Genomic DNA, 19259 nt, shown 5'->3' with positions numbered 1-19259 from the left:
ACCATTCAGCTGAGATTCCCAGAAAAAGCCTACATTCTGGACTAAGTTATCTGAGCTTACACAAGTAAAGACTTAAGAAAAAAACCAACCGAAAAAAAAAAGATCAACATATTCAGTCAAAGAGAAAACTAAGCTGTAATACTAAGATGTTAAATGTTAGCAACCAACAAGCTTCTGGAAGAAAGCATCTGCAAGCTGTGTGGAAACGCCATCTTCACTCAAAACACACACACACACACGCACACGCACACACACACGAAGGTGTTGAATACATTTTCTGAAAGAAAGAACTTCAGGCCGTGCACAGTGGCTCATGCCTGTAATCCCAGCACTTTGGGAGGCCAAGGTGGGAGGATCACTTGAGGTCAGGAGTTCGAGACCAGCCTAGCCAACATGGTGAAACCCTGAATCTACTAAAAAAAAAAAAAAAAAAAAAAAAAAAATACGAAAATTAGCCAGGCGTGGTAGCGCACGCCTATAATCCCAACTACTCAGGAGGCTGAGGCACGAGAATAGCTTGAATCCAGGAGATGGAGGTTGCAGTGAGCCGAGATCGCACCACTCACTCCAGACTGGGTGACACAGTGAGACTCCGTCTCAAAAAAAAAAAAAAAAGAACTTCTGCAGCAGGATAGGTAAGAAAGCCCAGTGAGCATTTTCTTGAAACTCTGTCAAGTCTTCTAAAAGTCACTGACTCTGTGCTGTATTCCATCTCGACTGAAGGAAACCAGCGAGACATAGGAGGAGGCGCGGGGAGAACTGCAAAGGCCCACAGAAGCGGCTTGTCCACTGGAAACAACCCAGGATCCCTGCCCATTGTCCCAGTCTTACAAAATTCAGTGACCATCCTCAAGGGAGGCAGCCTGATTTTAGTTAAAATCACTCTTCTGGATGCAAAACCACCTGTCCAAGAACCCTGGTTCTTCAAAACCATCACTCTGGGACAGAAAATGTTCTAGAAAATCAGCAAAAATAAGTAAAATCTTTACTATTCTATGTCATTTTTCAGAGCGTAAAACAGTTAGCCAATGGTCCCTCTCTCATTCTCAAAAAATCCAAATGCATTCCAAAGCCAGCCTGACAGCTGGAGATACACACATGTGCTGCAGCAGCTCCTCCAGACAGTGCTCCCCGGCTGAATCCACAGCTCTGGCACTAGCTGCCATGGCACTTCATACAGCTCAGTGGTGGCATTTTCTGAGGTGTCTGTTATCCCCAATGACACCGTCACTCTGGGACAGTAATGTCCTCCCTCCTGGAGCAATGACTGGCAGATGCAGGATCAGCATCTCTACTGATGGCTGGAGATGGAAACTGGCCAGTGGCTAAGAACTCATGACAGCATGGCTCTCACCCACACAGCTAACATGTGAGCCAAATCTCCCCACAGAACGTGACACCATTATCCAACCCTCCCAAGTTCCTCAGCTTTGAAGCCGCAGATCCCAAGGCTCAGAATGAGGAACTTGCCCAACATCACAGAATTACAAAGTGAAGAACTGACCTAGGCAGTGTGAGGCCCAAGGGTGAGTCCTTAACCAATCAGGTAAACAGCTTCATTTATTTTCCATTTAAAGAAATGGTTTTAACTTTACAGAAAACATTTAGTTTCAATTACAACATGAAAACTGGCAAAACATTCCACAAAACTTTAGTTTAAATCTTGTCACAATAGATGCCATTAAAAGGATAGACTCTGTATGGCATAAAGATCTCTGAGTTCCTATTATATTGCCAACCATCTACACAATTTGATTCAATAAAATGCTAGTCATACAGAAAAAGTAAAGTTATCCCTTCACAGCACCTTGTAATCACAGATACAAGACCCCCAGTAGAGGCCTGAAACCAGGAATATAGTTTCAGATATGGTTTTTCCTTTACATACATACCCATGATTAAATTTAATTTATAAATCAGTTGTTGTAAAAGATTAACAACTAATAATAAAATAGCACAATTATAACTGCAATAAAAGGTATGTGAATGTGGCATCTCGCTCTCTCAAAATATCTTAATATTTTCAGACTGCAGGTGACCATGGGTAACTGAAACCTTAGGAAGTGTAACTGCTGATGGGGGGAACTGGTTTATAGTCACTCACTTAATGATGGGGATACATTGTCAGGAATGTGTCACGAGGCAATTCTGTCACTGCACAAACATCATCGTGTGTATCTGCACACACATAGATGGTGTCGCCTACTACAAACCTAGGCTATATGGTACGTCCTATTGTTCCCAGGCTACAAACCCTCACAGCATGCTGCTGCACTGAATACCGCGGGCAACTGTAACACGACACATATCTAAACATAGAAAAGGTGCAGCAAAAATATGGTATGAAGGATTAAAATGGCACACTCGCCTAGGGCACTTATAATGAATGGAGCCTGCAGGACTGGAAGTGGCTCTGGGTGAGTCAGTGAGTGAGTGGACCTAAAGGCCTAGGACCTGACTGGACGCTGTTATAAGACTGGTAGCACGGCGGGTTCGTTTACAGCAGTATTACCACAAACATGTGACTAATGCATTGTGCTACGGCGTTACAATGGCTACAGCATCACTAGGTGACAGGAATTGTTCAGCTTCATCATAATCTTCTAGGACCAAGGTCATTTATGCAGAGCGTAGTTTATGCAGTCCATCACTGGCCAAAATGCTTCTCCTCTCATTTTTAATGTCATGGATACTACTTCGATAGTAAAGGCAGAATTCTCAGAGTGGTTGAACCCATCTGAGGACAGCCTCTATGAAAAGCTGTGAACTGTCTGAAGATTCAGACCACATCACATCACGCTGATCGACAGATCATATGCTTTTCTTTGCTCAACTTCTTCCCCAAGCTTAAACTTCTGCTACTCTGTACTCCCGGTCCAGTTCTGCTTTCTCTTCTGCAGAATGTGAACTCCCAAACACCAGAGCATTGCCTTCCACAACCTCTCTTCCCATACCCAACTGGTTTCCATGGAAATAACACCAAGTCCCTCAGCCAGCTCCTTCCCACTGGCTGCACTGTCCTTGCTATTTCTATACAAGCAGCTTGTGAACTCTACCAACAAGGACCACATCTATACTGTCTTCCTCAACTCAGATGCACACTCTCCTTTAATCAGACCACTCAGCTCAGCAGAGAGTCCCACAGTGAGTGTTATCCACAACTCAGCAACATTCTACAATCAAACCATCAGGCCCAGCAGGAAACGGGGAGCAGCAGAAGTCACATACAAGGCGAATGACTTTAGAAGATCTCTGCTTTTAAAGCAAAGTCTGTGGCAGAAACATACCCTATTTTTCTAATTTAATTTAACAAGGGCATTAATTTAACCATACAAACCAAGCACACAGTCAGAATATTTCCCATAAAGAAAGCTCAGATACTGTTTTGCTCCTGACTGTAACCTCACTGCTTCTGCTGAAACTATCCTGGAGAACTGCAGTCAGTCCACGCCTGTTCAGAAGCACAGAGGTTCCATTTTAACCTCATTTGCTTGAAATTTCATAATATCCTGAAAGGTGTTGGCAGATTACCAATTAGAAGGAAGCACACAAGTAACAGACTGTCAGCCAACCCAGAGACAGGAAGGTGTTTCTACTTTCCTGCTACTGTTCCAGCAAGGGCCACATTCAAAACCCACCCTGGTCAAGACGAAACCAATCGAGGGGCAGCAATGAAGAAGTGAATCTAACCCCAGGGCGAAACAGCCGCCTGGAGTTCAAAAAGCTTAAAACAGAGATGCAGAGCCATCTCCACTGAGTGAGTTCTAAACGTCTGTCCAAAAATGAAAAATAAAAAATTCAAAATACAATGTCATAGGGATACAGATAGAGAATATCTTTAAACTGACATTGGTATCTTAACATGACACCTCTCAGAGTTTTCATATATGCCATCGCTGAATGCTTGCAAAACCACAATAACTTGCAAGACGTAATTTGGAGTTCTTTCCTTTTAAAAATAGCTAGCATCTGAAGTATGTAAAATTCTATGATCAAAATATATGGTATGCTCAATCTCTTAAAGAAAATAAAACTTAGAAAACTGGGTTCCTTCCCTTCAACACAAAACATCTCCATGAAGTATCACTCTGTCCCTTCCTCATTTATTGCCATATATCCAAACTCTTTTAAAATATATCTTAGTTTCCTCAGTCCCTGTAAATCTTGGGGTTATACTAATGGTCATGTAACTATTAAACATTTTATTACTGGCCTGCAATTAATAATCAGCACATAAAGCAAGATAAAGGCAGGATGGGATCAGTAATACTAAAAGTAGGCATGTGTGAATCTGTAATTTGGTTTCCTTAAAAGACAGAAACCTAGTTGGTGACACGTAAGTGAAATTCACATAACAAGATACCTGTTCACTAGCTAGAGAAATGTTTCTCTGAGTCTATAGCAAGCAACAAATCTAACACGTTGGAGACAAAGAGAATGTTAAGTGTTTCCAACCTGAACATTCAAAAAAGATTTTCCTACTTTCGACACGCACCCAAGTCCTCTAACAGAATATTCAAGAAACCACCTGGCTCACTACTGCCCCTCAACAGTATCAGACAGTGCTTCAGCTCATACATATCCAGCACAGACACCTTCAGAAATCCAGACCAGTCTCCTAAACTAAGGAGGAAGGGAAAAAACAGCAAGGAAGAGGAGCAAGGAGGCAGGGTTCCCACACTGGACCTTGGCAGCAGAACGTCAAGAGCCTAAGGTAACCACTGCCGTCAACGACTTGCTGTTGCCTACACTAAAAGAGAAACAATCTGATTTGCATGAAGACTCCTATCCCGAGCTGAAGGCTGGGGAAGCACATGAGTTTGACACAGCATGGCCAGAGCTTATACAGGAAGTACTTCACTTCCTATTCTAACAAACCCACAAAGCTGTGGATAAAGATACAGGGCCGACAAATACAAATAAATAGAAGCAGGGAAATGCCCAACGTCAGCCTTTGGTTTTCCGAGAGGTATGCAGGGTCTGGAAGGAAGCCCGGTGTATGGAGAGGGATCCGGCTGGAAGCTCTAAGTCAAACATGACATCTAAGTCGACGTCAGAGCTCAGGGAACCAGGGCAGGCAATGGGGACTGCGTAACAGAGGTCACCTGGAATAGAGAGGAGGCCACGCTACCCTAAGAAAGCTGCCATGAAGGGCCTGGGCCAGATTCCTGCCCCAGCGCTGACCAACAGGCTGTGTGAGACACAGTCTCTCCCACCTCAACTTCCTCGACAAAACTCGGCTAGCCTACAAGGTCATCGTGAGGAGAAAACCACCACCAGGAACACAGAGCTACCGAAACAGACTATGATCTACAGCTTTCATTTGAATCCAGAGAGAGATTTGGACTGCTTAAAAACTAAATTTACAAAAAAAGGTGAGTCGGCTGGGGGTGGGGAGTGCCCTCTGAAAGGAGTGTCACATGACACTGGCAAGGAACTGGAGGGAGAGCCAGGCAGGCCCCTGTCTGGAGGAATCTCCTAGGAGCTGATGAAGACAGGGACACACGCACTCAGACAAACACACACTCACACACACACTTGCACTCACACACTCATGTACTCACACACACAGGCATACACACTCAACTGCCTCCTGGGACTTCTCAGGACAAGCATGCCACTCTGGGCCTGCCCGCCCTGCACCATCCACAGCAGGGACAGGTGAGTCCAGAGCTTCCAGCATTAGAGCAGTGGGGGAAACAGAACACGTGTAAACACACCAGGGCGTGGCGTTCCCAGGAGGTGGCCAAGTGCCCTCCACAACAGAAAGCTACCGCAAAAACGGCCGGTCCTCTCTCTGCTAGCCTTGGCTCAGATCAACTCACCAGTACAAGATGCAGGCCAGTATCTCAACCCTAAACCCTGCTCCGTGATGATTTTCTTCCAATCAGAGCAATTACCTGGGCGGTCTCACACTTTGCTCCTCATATATAAAGAAGAGTTATAGATGGGCTAAACTCCCTGCTTCACCATGTGGATGTCTGAGGTCAACCGCCTTTAAGGACAACCCAGCCCCCAGCACAAAATTCAGACCTTAATGTTCAGCCCCCTACTCTCCCTGTCACCAAGGTCCCAGAAAACCCTCCCAGACCCAGGGCCCTTCCTGGAGTGTGCAAACTACAAGGGAAGGTGGGCCTTTCTAGAAAACCTGCAGGCTGTCAGCTCAGCTGACTGGCCCACGATGCTAATGAGGCCACCGCCAGGTGGTGGTTCCTCACAAAAGGCCAATCAGGTGGACACAGGAGAAAAGCCCCTGCTTTGAAGATGCTGGAGCCAAACCTCAGACAGCAGAGGCTCCGCAAAGCCCAACACCCAGCTGGGGCTGCCCCTCTCCACCTTCTTACAGACGCAGAATGGACAGCCTAGGGAGGTCCCAGTGAGGTCCGTGACCTTGCCTCGGGTCACAAATTCACAAAGTGGCCAAGCCCACGTTAGAAAGAGGCCTGTCCTGCTCCAGAGCTCATGCTATCTCCATGGCAGCCTAAACGCAACCTGAAGAGGAAAAGCAGCTACCGTGCTCAACTGCAACCCTTACCTAGGGATCTCATAGTTCCCTAAAGCAATCCAAGCAATCGAATCTTCCATGTGCCTTTTTTTTTTTGAGACAGAGTCTCGCTCTGTCATCCAGGCTGGAGTACAGTGGCGCACTCCTCCCAAGTTCACGCCTCCCAGGTTCACGCCATTCTCCTGCCTCAGCCTCCCGAGTAGCTGGGACTACAGGCGTCCGCCACCACGCCCATCTAAGTTGTTTTGTATTTTTAGTAGAGACGGGGTTTCACCGTGGTCTCGATCTCCTGACCTCGTGATCCGCCCACCTCGGCCTCCCAAAGTGCTGGGATTACAGGCATGAGCCACCACACCCAGCCCATGTGCCTTTCAATCCACCAATCTACTGAAATCCTCAAGGGCTCTGGCTTTTACCCAGAGGAAGCCCAAAGTCCCACAGCCTCTGTGACCTGGCCACAGCTAGTCCTCCATGCTCTCTGGCCCCTCCCTCTCTTCTCCCAGTGGCTCAGCCCACCCAGCCACACTGGGCCCTTGGCTGCCTCTCAACCAAGTCAGACATGCTTCCCGCTGGGTCTGACATGCAGGCCCCCAACCCGGGTGCCTGGTTCACTCCCTCACTTCCAGCCTCTTACAGAAAGGCCTGGGGACAGCAGACTCTCCTATAAAACAGCCTCGTCCTTGGGGCCCAACCCCCGACTCTGTCACCAGCTCTCCTCTCCCTCTGCATGTCCCGCAAAGTCAAGGCCATGAGCTCACACTGCCTGTCACTCTAAAGGGGTGACTCTAAAAAGACACAAAAGAAAAGAGATTAAGTGCTGGCATAACTGACGCTTCAAGAGCAGAGACCAGGTGTAGGGAGGGTGCCTCAGGGGAACAATGAGGGTGACTCACTGGAGTCTCAGGCTTGTCACTTCTAGGAAACCCACTTCTTTAGCGCTTCTATTCTGGTGGCTTGGCACTCTATTTGCAGGCCAGGGTGGGGCGCAGGGAGTGTTGGGGGAGTTTTTTAAAGTACTAAACAGCTGTTTTACAATGTATAACTGATTCTTGAGTACAGATAACCATGCAGATGGCAAGCAGTTAATTTTGCACACACTCAAAATCCAATGGTGGGTCCACTCTGAAGGAGCTCTCTCCTCCTCCCAGCACACAGCAGGCATGAAGAAGGTGAGAGCCCTGACAGCAAGACCCTCCTGACCTTCCCTCTAGGCCACAGCCCACAGGCAACTCAACTGTGAAGGCCAGTTTTTGCTGTCACACATTCCTGAAAACAGAGCTCGGGCCAGTACTTCCACCACCTCCCTCACTTCCTACACCTCTCCCTGTGAAGGATGACACTCCTAGGATCTGCTTCCTCTTCCTGGACAACTTGCCCTCCAGATGTACTGAATAATGGTTCCCTTAGGGGATCGAAAAGCACACAAAAGGAAAAAGAAAACTCCCACCAAAGGCCTGCAGCTGGCTGAAGGGCCAGGTTCACAGAGCACCTGGGATTTTCCCCACCCGGAAGGATTCACAGGGAAGTACACCTCTGCCCTGGCTAACACGGAGACAAAAATAGGCTTATGACGCATTGCTTTGGGCACCTCGAAAACCTAAGCCACCGTACTTTTTTTTTTTTTAAGTTGCACAGCAAGGTGGAATTTATGAAGCACTTTCACGTCAAAGCCACTGGCCTGGACACTTCTGTTCCCACCTACAACAGCATCCATTCCTCCACCCTCCAGGGAGGCCTGGGGGAGGCCTAAGTGAGCACAGGAGCCCCCGACCATGTGCAAGTTAGCTGAGACTTCCTGATCCTACCACAGGGAAACAGGGAGGACGGCTCTTCTTGCCCTGGAACCATGACAGCCCCCTTTCTCCCAGCCTAGCCTGGGACCAAGCCACCACAAGCAGGAGGGTGACCTCCGGCCCCCACCCAAACTCCACACCTCGAATTATCAAGCTCCTCAATGTTCGGGGGAATCTGAGTCAGGAAGGACTCCTCAAGGCGCAAACCTCAGAAATGCAGAATTTGGGATGCAAAACGGACCCGGAAATCAGGGAGTCCAGTGGCTTTGAAACTTTTTTAAACAGTGGAAACGTTTCTTTCTCATGAGGAAGTGCCAATCATGAAACAGATGAAGAAGAAATGCTCTCTGGTTGAGGCAGAAACCCCAAGACACTAATGGAGAGCTCTGGGAGGCCGAGAAACAGGCTATAAAAATAAATCCCTGATGCAAGGCAGCATCTGTAACTTACAGATAAAGCAACTGCTACCACTACAGCACCGATGAACACCGAGGACGTGCCAGGCATTCGAATGTCTCCCAATTCCCACACCTAGCCTACAACACGGTCAGCATCCCACGCCTAGCCTACAACGTGGTCAGCATCCCACGCCTAGCCCAGGACACAGCCAGCATCCCACGCCTAGCCTACGACACGGTCAGCATCCCACGCCTAGCCTACGACACGGTCAGCATCCTGACTGGACACACACGGAAAGGAAGACCTCAGAGGTTCTGTGACTTGCCCAAAGCCTGTGAGGGGAGGAGTCTGGATTCAAACCCAGGAAAGTGACTTCCAAAACTAACTCCCTAATGAGAGGTTTTCAAGTAGGAAACAGAGAAAGAAAACTAAGTCCCACCTCTCTTGAGGAGGAAAATGAGGTCCAGAGAAAAGAAGTGATTGGACACAGCCAACTCAACAATCCAGATCCCCCGTCTCAGGCCACACACTGCCAGCAGCAATCAACAGGGGTTTAGCAGCTGTGTCTTGGCAGGAACAGCGCTTGGGGGTGACACTGGGAGGGTGGAAAGGACCTAAAGCGCCAAGAACAGCCACAGAGGCACATCCTGCCCATCCCCCAGTCTCCCCGAAAACAATTTACAGCCAAATTCCAACAACTGCTCCCAGCCCTACCCCACGCAGCTGCACAAGGAGGCAGCCAAGGCTGGGTGGAGACCCACTGCAGAGTGCACAGTCAGCAGTCATCTGTCACTGCAAGGGCACCAGCACCATGCAATCATGGTGACAAACTCAAACCAAAGAAACTGGGCCCAAGGAAAAATAATTAATAGAGCAATCAGAGCAGAACTTTAAGAGAGATCTTCAGAGGGGTGACAGAAGCTACAGCGTCCACGCAGAAAGAAGAGGCAGCTGTGACTACACATCAGCTGAGATCCTGCAACAAAAGACAACAGGGAAGCAGAAGAGCATCTGAACCACTGGAGAACTGGTAAGCTGGGCGACAGCAGCAAACGACATCCGGCTACATGCCTGTCCACGGCGGCAGCCAGATACAAATAATAAAAGCAACAGACAAACCGAAGAAGAGTTAGGGCAAAGAAAAGCTGAACAGCACCATGAGTAACTTTGACCCAAACAGAGAACTTTTTTTCCAAACACATAATACCCTCCCAACTTGACTAGGTGTTAGGCCACAAGGGAAATATCAGTAAGTTCCACCACATTTATCGGCACAATGGAAAAAATAAATTAAAAACCCCCAAAGTCCACTGACCTGACAAAAATAAAAATCTAAAAATTTAGTAGGTCCAGGAAGTTGAAACAGATAGAACTTTTGAATCCAAAAAGGAAATATACAAAATTGAAATATGGAGGAAAAAAAAAGTATCAGAATCTATGAGTGGTATGGTACTCCGAAGAAAGAAACATGAAGCTTTAAATATATTTCTTAATTATGCAAAATGATTTAAAATAAAAGAGCTAAGCATTCAATTCAAACGAGAAACAGAAAAATGAGGTAGAAGTTACTGAGGAGATAAATTGATAAAATTGCAAATAAATGGTGAAAAGATAATGAAAAAACAAAACACTAGTTCTTTTGGAAAGACTTTAAAAAGGTAAATAAGTCTTTAGTAAATATAATTAAGAAAAAAGTATACAAGTAAACATCACGAATTTTAAAAATTTACCTAGAGCTATAGAGTATCAGAAATGAGAGTAGCATGCTACTTATTAAATATGAATACACAATTAAAATGACAATTTTCTAGGAAAATAGAGATTACCAAAATTGGCCCAAGAAAAAGTAGAAAATCTGAATAGAAAAATAAACTAGATAAAACTGAAACCACAATCAAAAGTCCTCACCAATGATATTCCACCTAAGAGCACCAGGCCCAGATAGTTTTACTGGTGAATTCTACCAAACTTTAAGAAACAGAAAATGTCCATCTTATATACAAACTGTTTCACCACATACAAAAATACTAAAAGCTAACTAGCTCCTTCCACAAAGCAAACATATTCTTGATAACAAAATCCATCAAGAACAGCAGAGCAAAAAAACTGTAGCCCAATCTCACTTAAAAACAGAGCTGTAAGCATATTTCATAAAGTATTAGTAAACAGAACTAGATATATTCATGGAAATAAATAAACTTTCACCCTTTTTGTGGTGTTATTTATATATGTGTGTGCATGCGTATATATGGAGAGAGAGAGAGAGAGAGACAGAGAGCGAGAGAATGTTTTTTTTTTTTTCCATCTGGTTCCTGGCTCCTAACTCCCACGGTCCTAGTGCTGGTCTTTTGTTATAATGTTGGGTGCGTCGGGCCTCAGGAAACAATCTCTTCACCTGCCCCTCCTTCCACCTGCCCCAAGGTAGGACTCTCATCTTCCCTGCTTTGGGACTGTGGGTCTTAAGATCCTCCCCAGTGAGGGTCCCACCCTATACCCTGGGAGAAGAAATGCTGACCTCCTGAAGCTTCCATAAAAACTGGGTTGGGGGAGCTTCCAAATAGTTGAGTGCATGGCAGTTCCTGGAGGGTAGTGAGGCAGGGAGGTCACAGAGGCTCGCACCCCTTCCCTCATACCTCACCCTACACATCTCTTCATCCATATCCCTTGTAATAACCTCATAAACTGCTAATCATCCGTGTTTTCCTGAGTTCTGTAAGTTACTCTAGCAAATTAATCAGACCCAAAGAGGCACTGTGGGAACCCCAAATTGAAGCCGGTTGGTCAGAAGTTCCAGAGGCCCGGACTTGTGACTGGTGTGGGGTGGGGAGTGGTCTTGGGAACTGAGCCCCAAACGTGTGGCATCTAACACTATCTCCAGGTAGACAGGGTCAGGAATTGAATCGGCCAGGGGTCACTGCTTGGTGCCTGGGGAAAAACCACCACACATTTGATCACAGAAGTCTTCTGTGTTGATGGCATGGAATGAGAGCAAAGGAAAAACATGGTTTCAGTTTTCTTGAAACATCATATATAAAAATTAAACCACAAAAATTGATCCTAGAGTTAGGGAATCAAAGTTAAAACCAAAAATCTTCTAGAGGCAAACACAGGAGAAAATCTTTGGGACCTTGGGGTAGGCCAGTTGTTCTCAATTGGATGTGATTTTGCCCCCTCCCCTCCAGGGCCTTTGATATGTCTGGAGACATTTTTATTTGTTACCACTGGGGGAGGGGAAGTGGTAGAGTACAGTCTTGACATCTAGTGAGTAGAGGCCAGGAATGCTGGCTGACATCCTACAATGCCCAGGATAGCTCTCCAAACAAAAAATTACCCAGGTCAAATGTCACTAGTTTTAAGGTTGATTTCTTAAGCTACCAAAAGCACAAACCATAAAAATTTATAGTCCATCAAATTTTTTTTAAATCTGTTCTTCAAAGGATATCACTGAGAAAATTTAAAGGCAAGGCAAAGACTGGAAGAAAATACTCATACCTTACACATATCTAAGAAAGAACTTGTACCCAGAAGACACGAGGAGCTCCTAAAGCTCAATAAGGAGAAGTACCCAAAAACAATTTTTAAGGGGTAAAAGGAGCAAAATATGATTTTTAAAGGATACTACAAAAAATACCCGAACAGTCAGTAAGTACATGATGATGGTGAACATCATCCAGGATTCCAATAAATACAAGAAAAGATGTTCCTTTCTTGCTCAACATCATGAGTCAGCAGAGATGAAAACTGAAAGCACACTGAGATACCATTACAACTCCACTCGAATGGCTAAACCTAAGACTGGCAGGTGTTGACAAGGATATAGAACTGGAACTCTCATACATCGCTGGTGGAAATGCAAAATGGTAATTCAGCATTACAGTTTGGCGGTTCTCATAAAGTCAAACAGCTACTACGTCCACCTCCTCATACACCATTCATGACCAGTTAGGGCATTAGCAAGAGCTCTCTGTGGCTAGGACAATCAAAAGAAGAAAAGGAAGAAGAAGAACACCTGCGAAGTGATGAGCTACTCTCTGCCACTAGGCTCAGTTCTAGAGCCTGCTCAATTCTTTCCCCAATACAATAGTTTATATACCAAGATCAAAATACAGAAGGGAACATCTCAATTATTTCTCTCAGCCCCATCTTTTAAAAATCCCTCTCTCTATGAAATGCTGATAAAAGATGTGAGGCCTAACTCAGGCATTCATTTCCTGGGCATCTGTCAGGATGCTGTTCTGAGAATTAATCCATGAGATCTAATGTAACCATAATTAACAACCTTAGGCTTCCACATACATTTACTGTGGAAAGAAATGCACACACACAAATGGATGTGATCCAGGTTTAACATGTGGCCCAAATTAGGCATATAAGCACTGTTCCTTTGGAAAAATTACAGGGGAAAAAAAATTCTCCTTAGAGACAGTAACTTAACCAACCTCAACTCCCAGCTGGCTTCATTATTCTCTTGTCCTCAATATAATAAAAACTTTCTAGCATTTATACCTAAACAATCTGGGGAAAACTTGTCCTGTATAAATTTTGAAGTTCTTAACTACCTTAAATCTAACCATCCCAATGCATTATTTTATCATTAGTGCACACTGTTAAGACCTCACTCATTAAGCATCTTGTTAACACCTAACTAAAGTGTGGAAACTTGCATATTACATATATGACATTTTACAAAGTTTAAAGCATATGGTAATAAGTAAAGCTACTGACAAGCTGAGATCACTTTAGATACTGTTGCTGGTTTTGCATGGCCTGGCCTCTGCTCCCCTCCTCCTGAATGCCCCCTCTTCTTGCTCTACTGTTCCTGCCCTTCACTCACCGTCAGACACTCTTTCCTGCCCCAGGTCTTCTTTACAGGCCAGTCCCACAGCCTATCACATTAGCCTCAGGAAACAAGTTTTCTACTAACTTTGTACTAGCATATCACCTCCCAAGAAACACCTGCATAAGAATCATTAACTTCTAACTCAGCACAAGGATCACCTGGCACAGTAACCCACTTGACACTTGAAAAATGCTGTGCTGAGTCTCTCCAAAAACCATGCGCTTATTTAATGCACTGCTTCAAGCCAGATACACTTTGGGAAATTGGCCTTTGCCGTGCCTGCTGTTCAATGCACAACTCAGAGGGCAGGCCCCTCCACGTGCATGGACACAGTTAAAGCTGCTGCTGAAACCATGCTGTCTCCTTCATCCCTCCCCAGTAACTAACTGCACCAGGAACCGCACCCCATCCCAGGAGTGCTCAGAGCCAAAGGTCACCTTGAAGCTTTGCCCCCCACAAGATGCCTGGCAGGCACCCCTGAAGCAGGTCCGCATGTCCCTCTTGTTGGTCTAAGCGACTGCAGATGAAAAACATTCTCTCTAGGTTCTAGAGAGCTGGGCTTGGGAGGAGAGGTTGTTTTCCTGGAAATCCAACTCCATCTTTTAGAGGCAATGAGAATTTACGGCTAGAATTCTGTTAAAGCCATACGGTGTCTGGGCGCTCCAAAACCTTTGCGAGGATAATGACTTTCTGGGGGCCATATAACAATGAACAAGAATACTATCAACGGAAAAACACATTCCATGTATGAAATGACCAATTTACAAACATTTGGAATGTGATCCTTCTGTATACATTTAGGACTGTCTCCATGTGACCAAGCAGCAAAAACAAACGGGGACATTTGTAGGACTCGACTTTTCATGCTCACAGTGGAGACCTGGCCGAATTATTTACACTTCAGCAAACTGATGCCCAGGAACAAAATTAAAATGGAGCTTAACACATCACACTTTGGTGACACTTGGTAAAATTTTTTGTATCAAATTTAAAAAAATCGATTTACATTCCTATTCCTCAACTACATACTACATTTACAGAAATTTTAGCCAGTTTTATCTCATAAAAGTACAGACGACTGATACCTCCCCTGCCCCAAGAAAAGTTTTCAAAAAGTATTTAAGGAGAGGTATCAATTTAAAACAGGAACATAAACCCAGCATGGTGGCTCATGCCTGTAATCCCAACACTTTGGGAGGCTGACACATGAAGATTACTTGAGGATAGGAGCTCGAGGCCAGCCTGGGCAACATAGCAAGACCTCATCTCTATTAAAAATTTTAAAAAAATTATAATAAGCCAAGTGGGGTGGCGCACACCTGTAATCCCAGCTACACAGAAGGGTGAGGTGGAAGGACTGCCTGAGCCCAGGAGTTCACGACTGTAGTGAGCTATGACTGCACCACTGCACTTCTGCCTGGGCAACGCGGTGAGACCCTGCCTCAAAAAAATTATAAAACAGGAACAGATAGGAAGTTCACTTTGCACATGTTGGGTTTAAAGTAGAGATTGCAAGTGGCTCTGGAGAAGTCTGCATACGCAACTACAGGGAAGTAACAGGGAAAGAGGTGGGTGAAAATCCATCTCTGAAATGATTGGCAGATTTGTTGTCCTAAGAAAATCTGGCAGAAAAATTCAACACAACTTTGAAGATATTCTAAGACTACAAAGGGCAGATCTTATTATATTCACAATGCATATCAACCTCAAAAACCTCTTCGGCATTTGCAAAGTATACCCACATGGGACAGTGGCCAGAAAAACGTAAAGATACAAAGGCCATTCCTACTAGACCAAGAGGCCGTGTTCCACCTGGAGATGAGGTTCGTGAACACAGGCTCAAGACATTGCCATGACTAACCTAATGCAAAAGTAAGAGTTCCATCAATCAGCCAAAGTATCAGTCTGCCCTTGAAGCCAATCTTAACTGTGAAGAAACAAATTTCAATTTGTTAACAAGATCAAGACTTCAACCTCACTAGGCCAGCTGGGTTAATTTCTTATTGTATTTATTTATTTATTTTTGAGACAGGGCCTTGCTCTGTCGCCCAGACTAGAGTGCAACTCGACTCGATCACAACTCACTGCAACCTCGACCTCCGGGGCTAACGCTATCCTACTACCTCAGCCTCCATTAACTGGGAGGACAGGAGTGTGCCACCGCGCCTGGCCCTAATTTTCATATTTTTTGTAGAGACGGCGTTTCGCCATGTTGCTGAAGCTGGCCTCCAACTCCTGGACTCAAGTGACCCGCCCACCTCAGCCTTCCAAAGTGCTGGATTCCAGGCATGAGCCACCGCGCCCAGGGGAGTTAATTTCTTATTTTTGGTCACAGAAGCCATTATTCCAAAATGCCTTCCTCTAAATGTTGGTCTCAGCCTGACCTCGTTTAAGTTGCCACCATTTCTCTGTATCATGCTAGTTACTGGAGTAACTATGTATCTTAGGGTAGCTAAGTGGTCTATAAACTAGTGTCACAAACTCTCCCTCCATCCGCCCATCCCCTTCCAAAAAAACGGAACATAAAAAATATGGGCCTTTCCAAAGAGTTTCTATTGTGAGATCAGCCTCACCCTCCTTAGACTAATTTCTGCATGTTCTGAACACAGGGGTGCTAATAAAACTATCTCTGATGCAAGGGAAAAATAAGAACCCCCCATAAACCCTATCACAGACTCCAAGTTCAGCCCAAAGTAGGCTCAACTTTGTTTCACTCTGAAAAGTAACTTGTAAAAGTAACAGGGAGAAACTGTTGTCTGTTCAAAACTTTTCGTCCTGCTTCCTTTTTACCAAAGTTTAAAAAAATAAATAAAAGCTGAATTTTCCATCATCCTAAACAGTCCAGAAAAGGATGGTCAGACAATTCCTGAAATTCGAAGTTCCCCAGGCCCTGGACTGCTAGCAGCTGCGGGACGTGAACAGCCCTCGATGGGACTGATGGGTTATACAATCATGGTTCCCAGAGCAAGATCCACTAGAATAATCTGCCCCGGAGACAATGACATCATGTGAGCAACCAGGCAGGAAGTCGCGCTCAGAGAAGTGAAGGGTCAAGTCTTGAAAGCTCACACTGGAGGACACCCCCTGCCCCCAATCTAAAGAAGACAAAAGTCACCGCCTGCTAAAAAAAAAAAAAAAAAACTTCTTTAAAGAGAAAATGAGCCCACGAGGGGAAATCAATCAGCAAATGAAACCACAAACACTCAACTCCAGGATCATTCCTGCGGGCTCCAACGCCCCGGTGAGCCTTTCCACACCGAGGGGCCTCACCGGTGCCCCGCTGGCGAAACTCTGATGCAAACGCGCAGCGGGAACAAAGCAAAGTGGAGTTCCTGCTTCCAACTTTCCCGGACGCCCGGCCGCGCGAGGGCAGGCGCTGACCCCAAGGGCCGCGGCGACCGCTCCGCACAAAGCCGCCCCCGACTCAGCGACAGCCACAAGTGGCCGGGCGCGGGGCTCCAGGACCACCACGACCGCGTGTGCCCCCGCGCCCCCCGCCTCCGCACGGGACCTGGCGGGACTCCCGGACACCACGCAGGCAACTTTCCCTCGGGAACGGGGCGGACCCCGGCGCGGACCAGAGGCGACTTGGAGACCCCAGGAGCTCCTCGAGCGCTCCCCGCCCCCCACGCTGGCCGCTCGCCCCGGGCACCGCGAGCAGAGCCTGCGTCCGGGCGGGCCACCCACCTGCACAGCTCGGGGAACGGGGCGGCCTGGGCCTGCGTGGACCCCGGGGCCGCGACGAGCAGCAGCAGCTGCAGCAGGAGCAGAGAGCGCTGCGGGCGGCGGGCGGGCGCGGGCCCCAGGTGGGAGCTCCGGCCGGCGGCGGCCCCCATCGCGCGGGGCCCGGGCTGCGCGGCGGGCGCGAGGCTAGCGGCGCGCGACTGCTGGGGGCCGCGCCCGGGACGGGGTCGCGCCGCCAGGGCAAAGGCGGAGGTGGAGACGGAGCGGGAGCCCGAGGTGAGCGCGGCTCGACTGGGCTCGGCTACAGCGACAGCGGCAGCGGCGGCTCCGGAACCGCATCACGTGACAGCCGCCCTGCTCCGCCCCCCCCAACCCCCGCCCCCAGCTCACGTGACTCCCTTGTTCAGGTGACCCCCGCCCGGCCCGGCTCCTCCCAGGCCCGGGTCACGTGAGCGCACGGCGCGGGACAGGAAGCGACGCGGGCGGGGCGCAGGCGCCAGGTGCCTCTCAGACCCTGAGCCGCTCGGCGGGCTGGGCGCGGCGGGGATTCTTAGCCGGGCCTCAGTTTCCCCTTCCACCGCGCCCTGCTGGATCGTGGCGGGTGCTTCCCAGCTTAGAGCAACTGTTCCCGACCTCGATCGACGAGTGGGGGGGAACCTGGATCAAAGGGCCAGGGAGGTAAATGCCTTCGCACAGCCTAGTGGCAGCGGATCCGTGGGGGGTAGGAACACACTTTAACTGCCCGTGGAGTCAAATCATGGGGGTTTCCAACCTTGGCCCGTCAGAGCCTCTCAGACCTTCTGTAGGAATGTTATTCCCAAGCGTGGGCTTCCTACACAGCAAGGAAGGCAGCACAAATACAGCAAGGTGAAAGAGTGGACAAAAGTGTCGCTGTCAAGCAAGTGCCACTCAACAAAGCTTTATTAATTCACTATGTGGATGGCCATGAGCTAGCCACAATGAAAGTAGAACGATAAATCTAAGAGTCTTGAACTAAAAAAATTCACTTTCTTTTAGAGCAAAGATACAAAATAATCATGATTGAAAACAGTAATCATCATCATCATAAAAGCTCATCTTTTTTAGTGCTTATTCCATACCAGACACTGCTAAGCATGTAAGCATGAATCTTTGAACACCTATGAGATGGGAACCTACTTATAGATGAGGAATTGAGGCACAAGGATACTGAGTAACTTACTCAAAGACAGTCTGGGATGTGGCAAAGCTGGAATTCAAACACATATAAATAATCATGACCCAATAATAGCTAACATTTCTTGAGCAAGTAATTATGTACCAAGTACTGAAGTGTTCTAACACTGTGATTTAGCTCATTTCATCCTAACAGTCCTGTAAGAGGGGTGCCTTTATTGCACCCGTTTTGCAGATAAGGAAAGTGAGGAATGGAGAAATTAAATAACTAGTTAGTCTTGCAGCTAGTAAGTGAAAAAGCCAGGGTTTGAGCCCAAGCCAATCACAGGCCTGTGACATAATCACCGTGCTATTAATATATTGCCCAAGAAAGGAAAGTGTTGTAGTGCTTCAAAGGGAGAGTTCAAGTGTAAACTGTGGACGTCGAAAAAGGGTTTGTGGTGGCCGGGCGCGGTGGCTTGCGCCTGTAAACCCAGCACTTTGGGAGGCCAAGGCGGGCGGATCACAAGGTCAGGAGATCGAGACCATCCTGGCTAACACGGTGAAATCCCATCTCTACTAAAAATACAAAAAATTAACCGGGCGTGGTGGCACACACCTGTAGTCCCAGCTACTCAGGAGGCTGAGGCAGGAGAATCGCTTGAACCCGGGAGGCAGAGGTTGCAGTGAGCCGAGATCGCGCCACTGCACTCCAGCCTGGGAAACAGAGCGAGACTCCATCTCAAAAAAAAAAAAAAGAAAGAAAGAAAAAGGGTTTGTGTTTTGCAACTCCAGGGTTAATAATGGATACAGGCAAGGACTATCAGTAAATACTAAAACCATCTGGTGAAAAATTATTGTGAAGCAGAATATTCTCTTTGTCTCAAAGTATCACCTTCAAAGT

General features: G+C 46.9%; 1 protein-coding gene and 1 long non-coding RNA gene across 3 annotated transcripts in view; one reads left to right on the top strand and one right to left on the bottom strand.

Annotated features, from left to right (window-relative positions):
* The window catches only part of IGF2R (insulin like growth factor 2 receptor), a 136897-nt gene extending 119349 nt beyond the window's left edge, over positions 1-17548 (bottom strand). Inside the window, exon 1 of one of the 2 annotated variants that reach the window (XM_063623223.1) lies at positions 17225-17548. In XM_063623223.1, coding sequence (XP_063479293.1) covers positions 17225-17373 — 149 coding nt within the window. In that variant the 5' untranslated portion in view covers positions 17374-17548. The remainder of the gene's footprint in view (positions 1-17224) is intronic. The other variant, XM_055268728.2, reaches the window with a different exon arrangement.
* On the top strand, positions 1498-14059 carry LOC134733510 (uncharacterized). Its single transcript, XR_010117063.1, has 2 exons — positions 1498-5375; positions 7654-14059. It is a non-coding gene; the product is annotated as an uncharacterized lncRNA (long non-coding RNA).
* Positions 17549-19259: the final 1711 nt, after the last annotated feature.

The sequence above is a fragment of the Symphalangus syndactylus genome, chromosome 2 (genome assembly GCF_028878055.3).
Source record: "Symphalangus syndactylus isolate Jambi chromosome 2, NHGRI_mSymSyn1-v2.1_pri, whole genome shotgun sequence".
NCBI classification, from domain to species: domain Eukaryota; kingdom Metazoa; phylum Chordata; class Mammalia; order Primates; family Hylobatidae; genus Symphalangus; species Symphalangus syndactylus.
The sequence above is the reverse complement of the archived record's forward strand: the minus strand, read 5'-3'. Positions and strand labels throughout refer to the sequence as shown.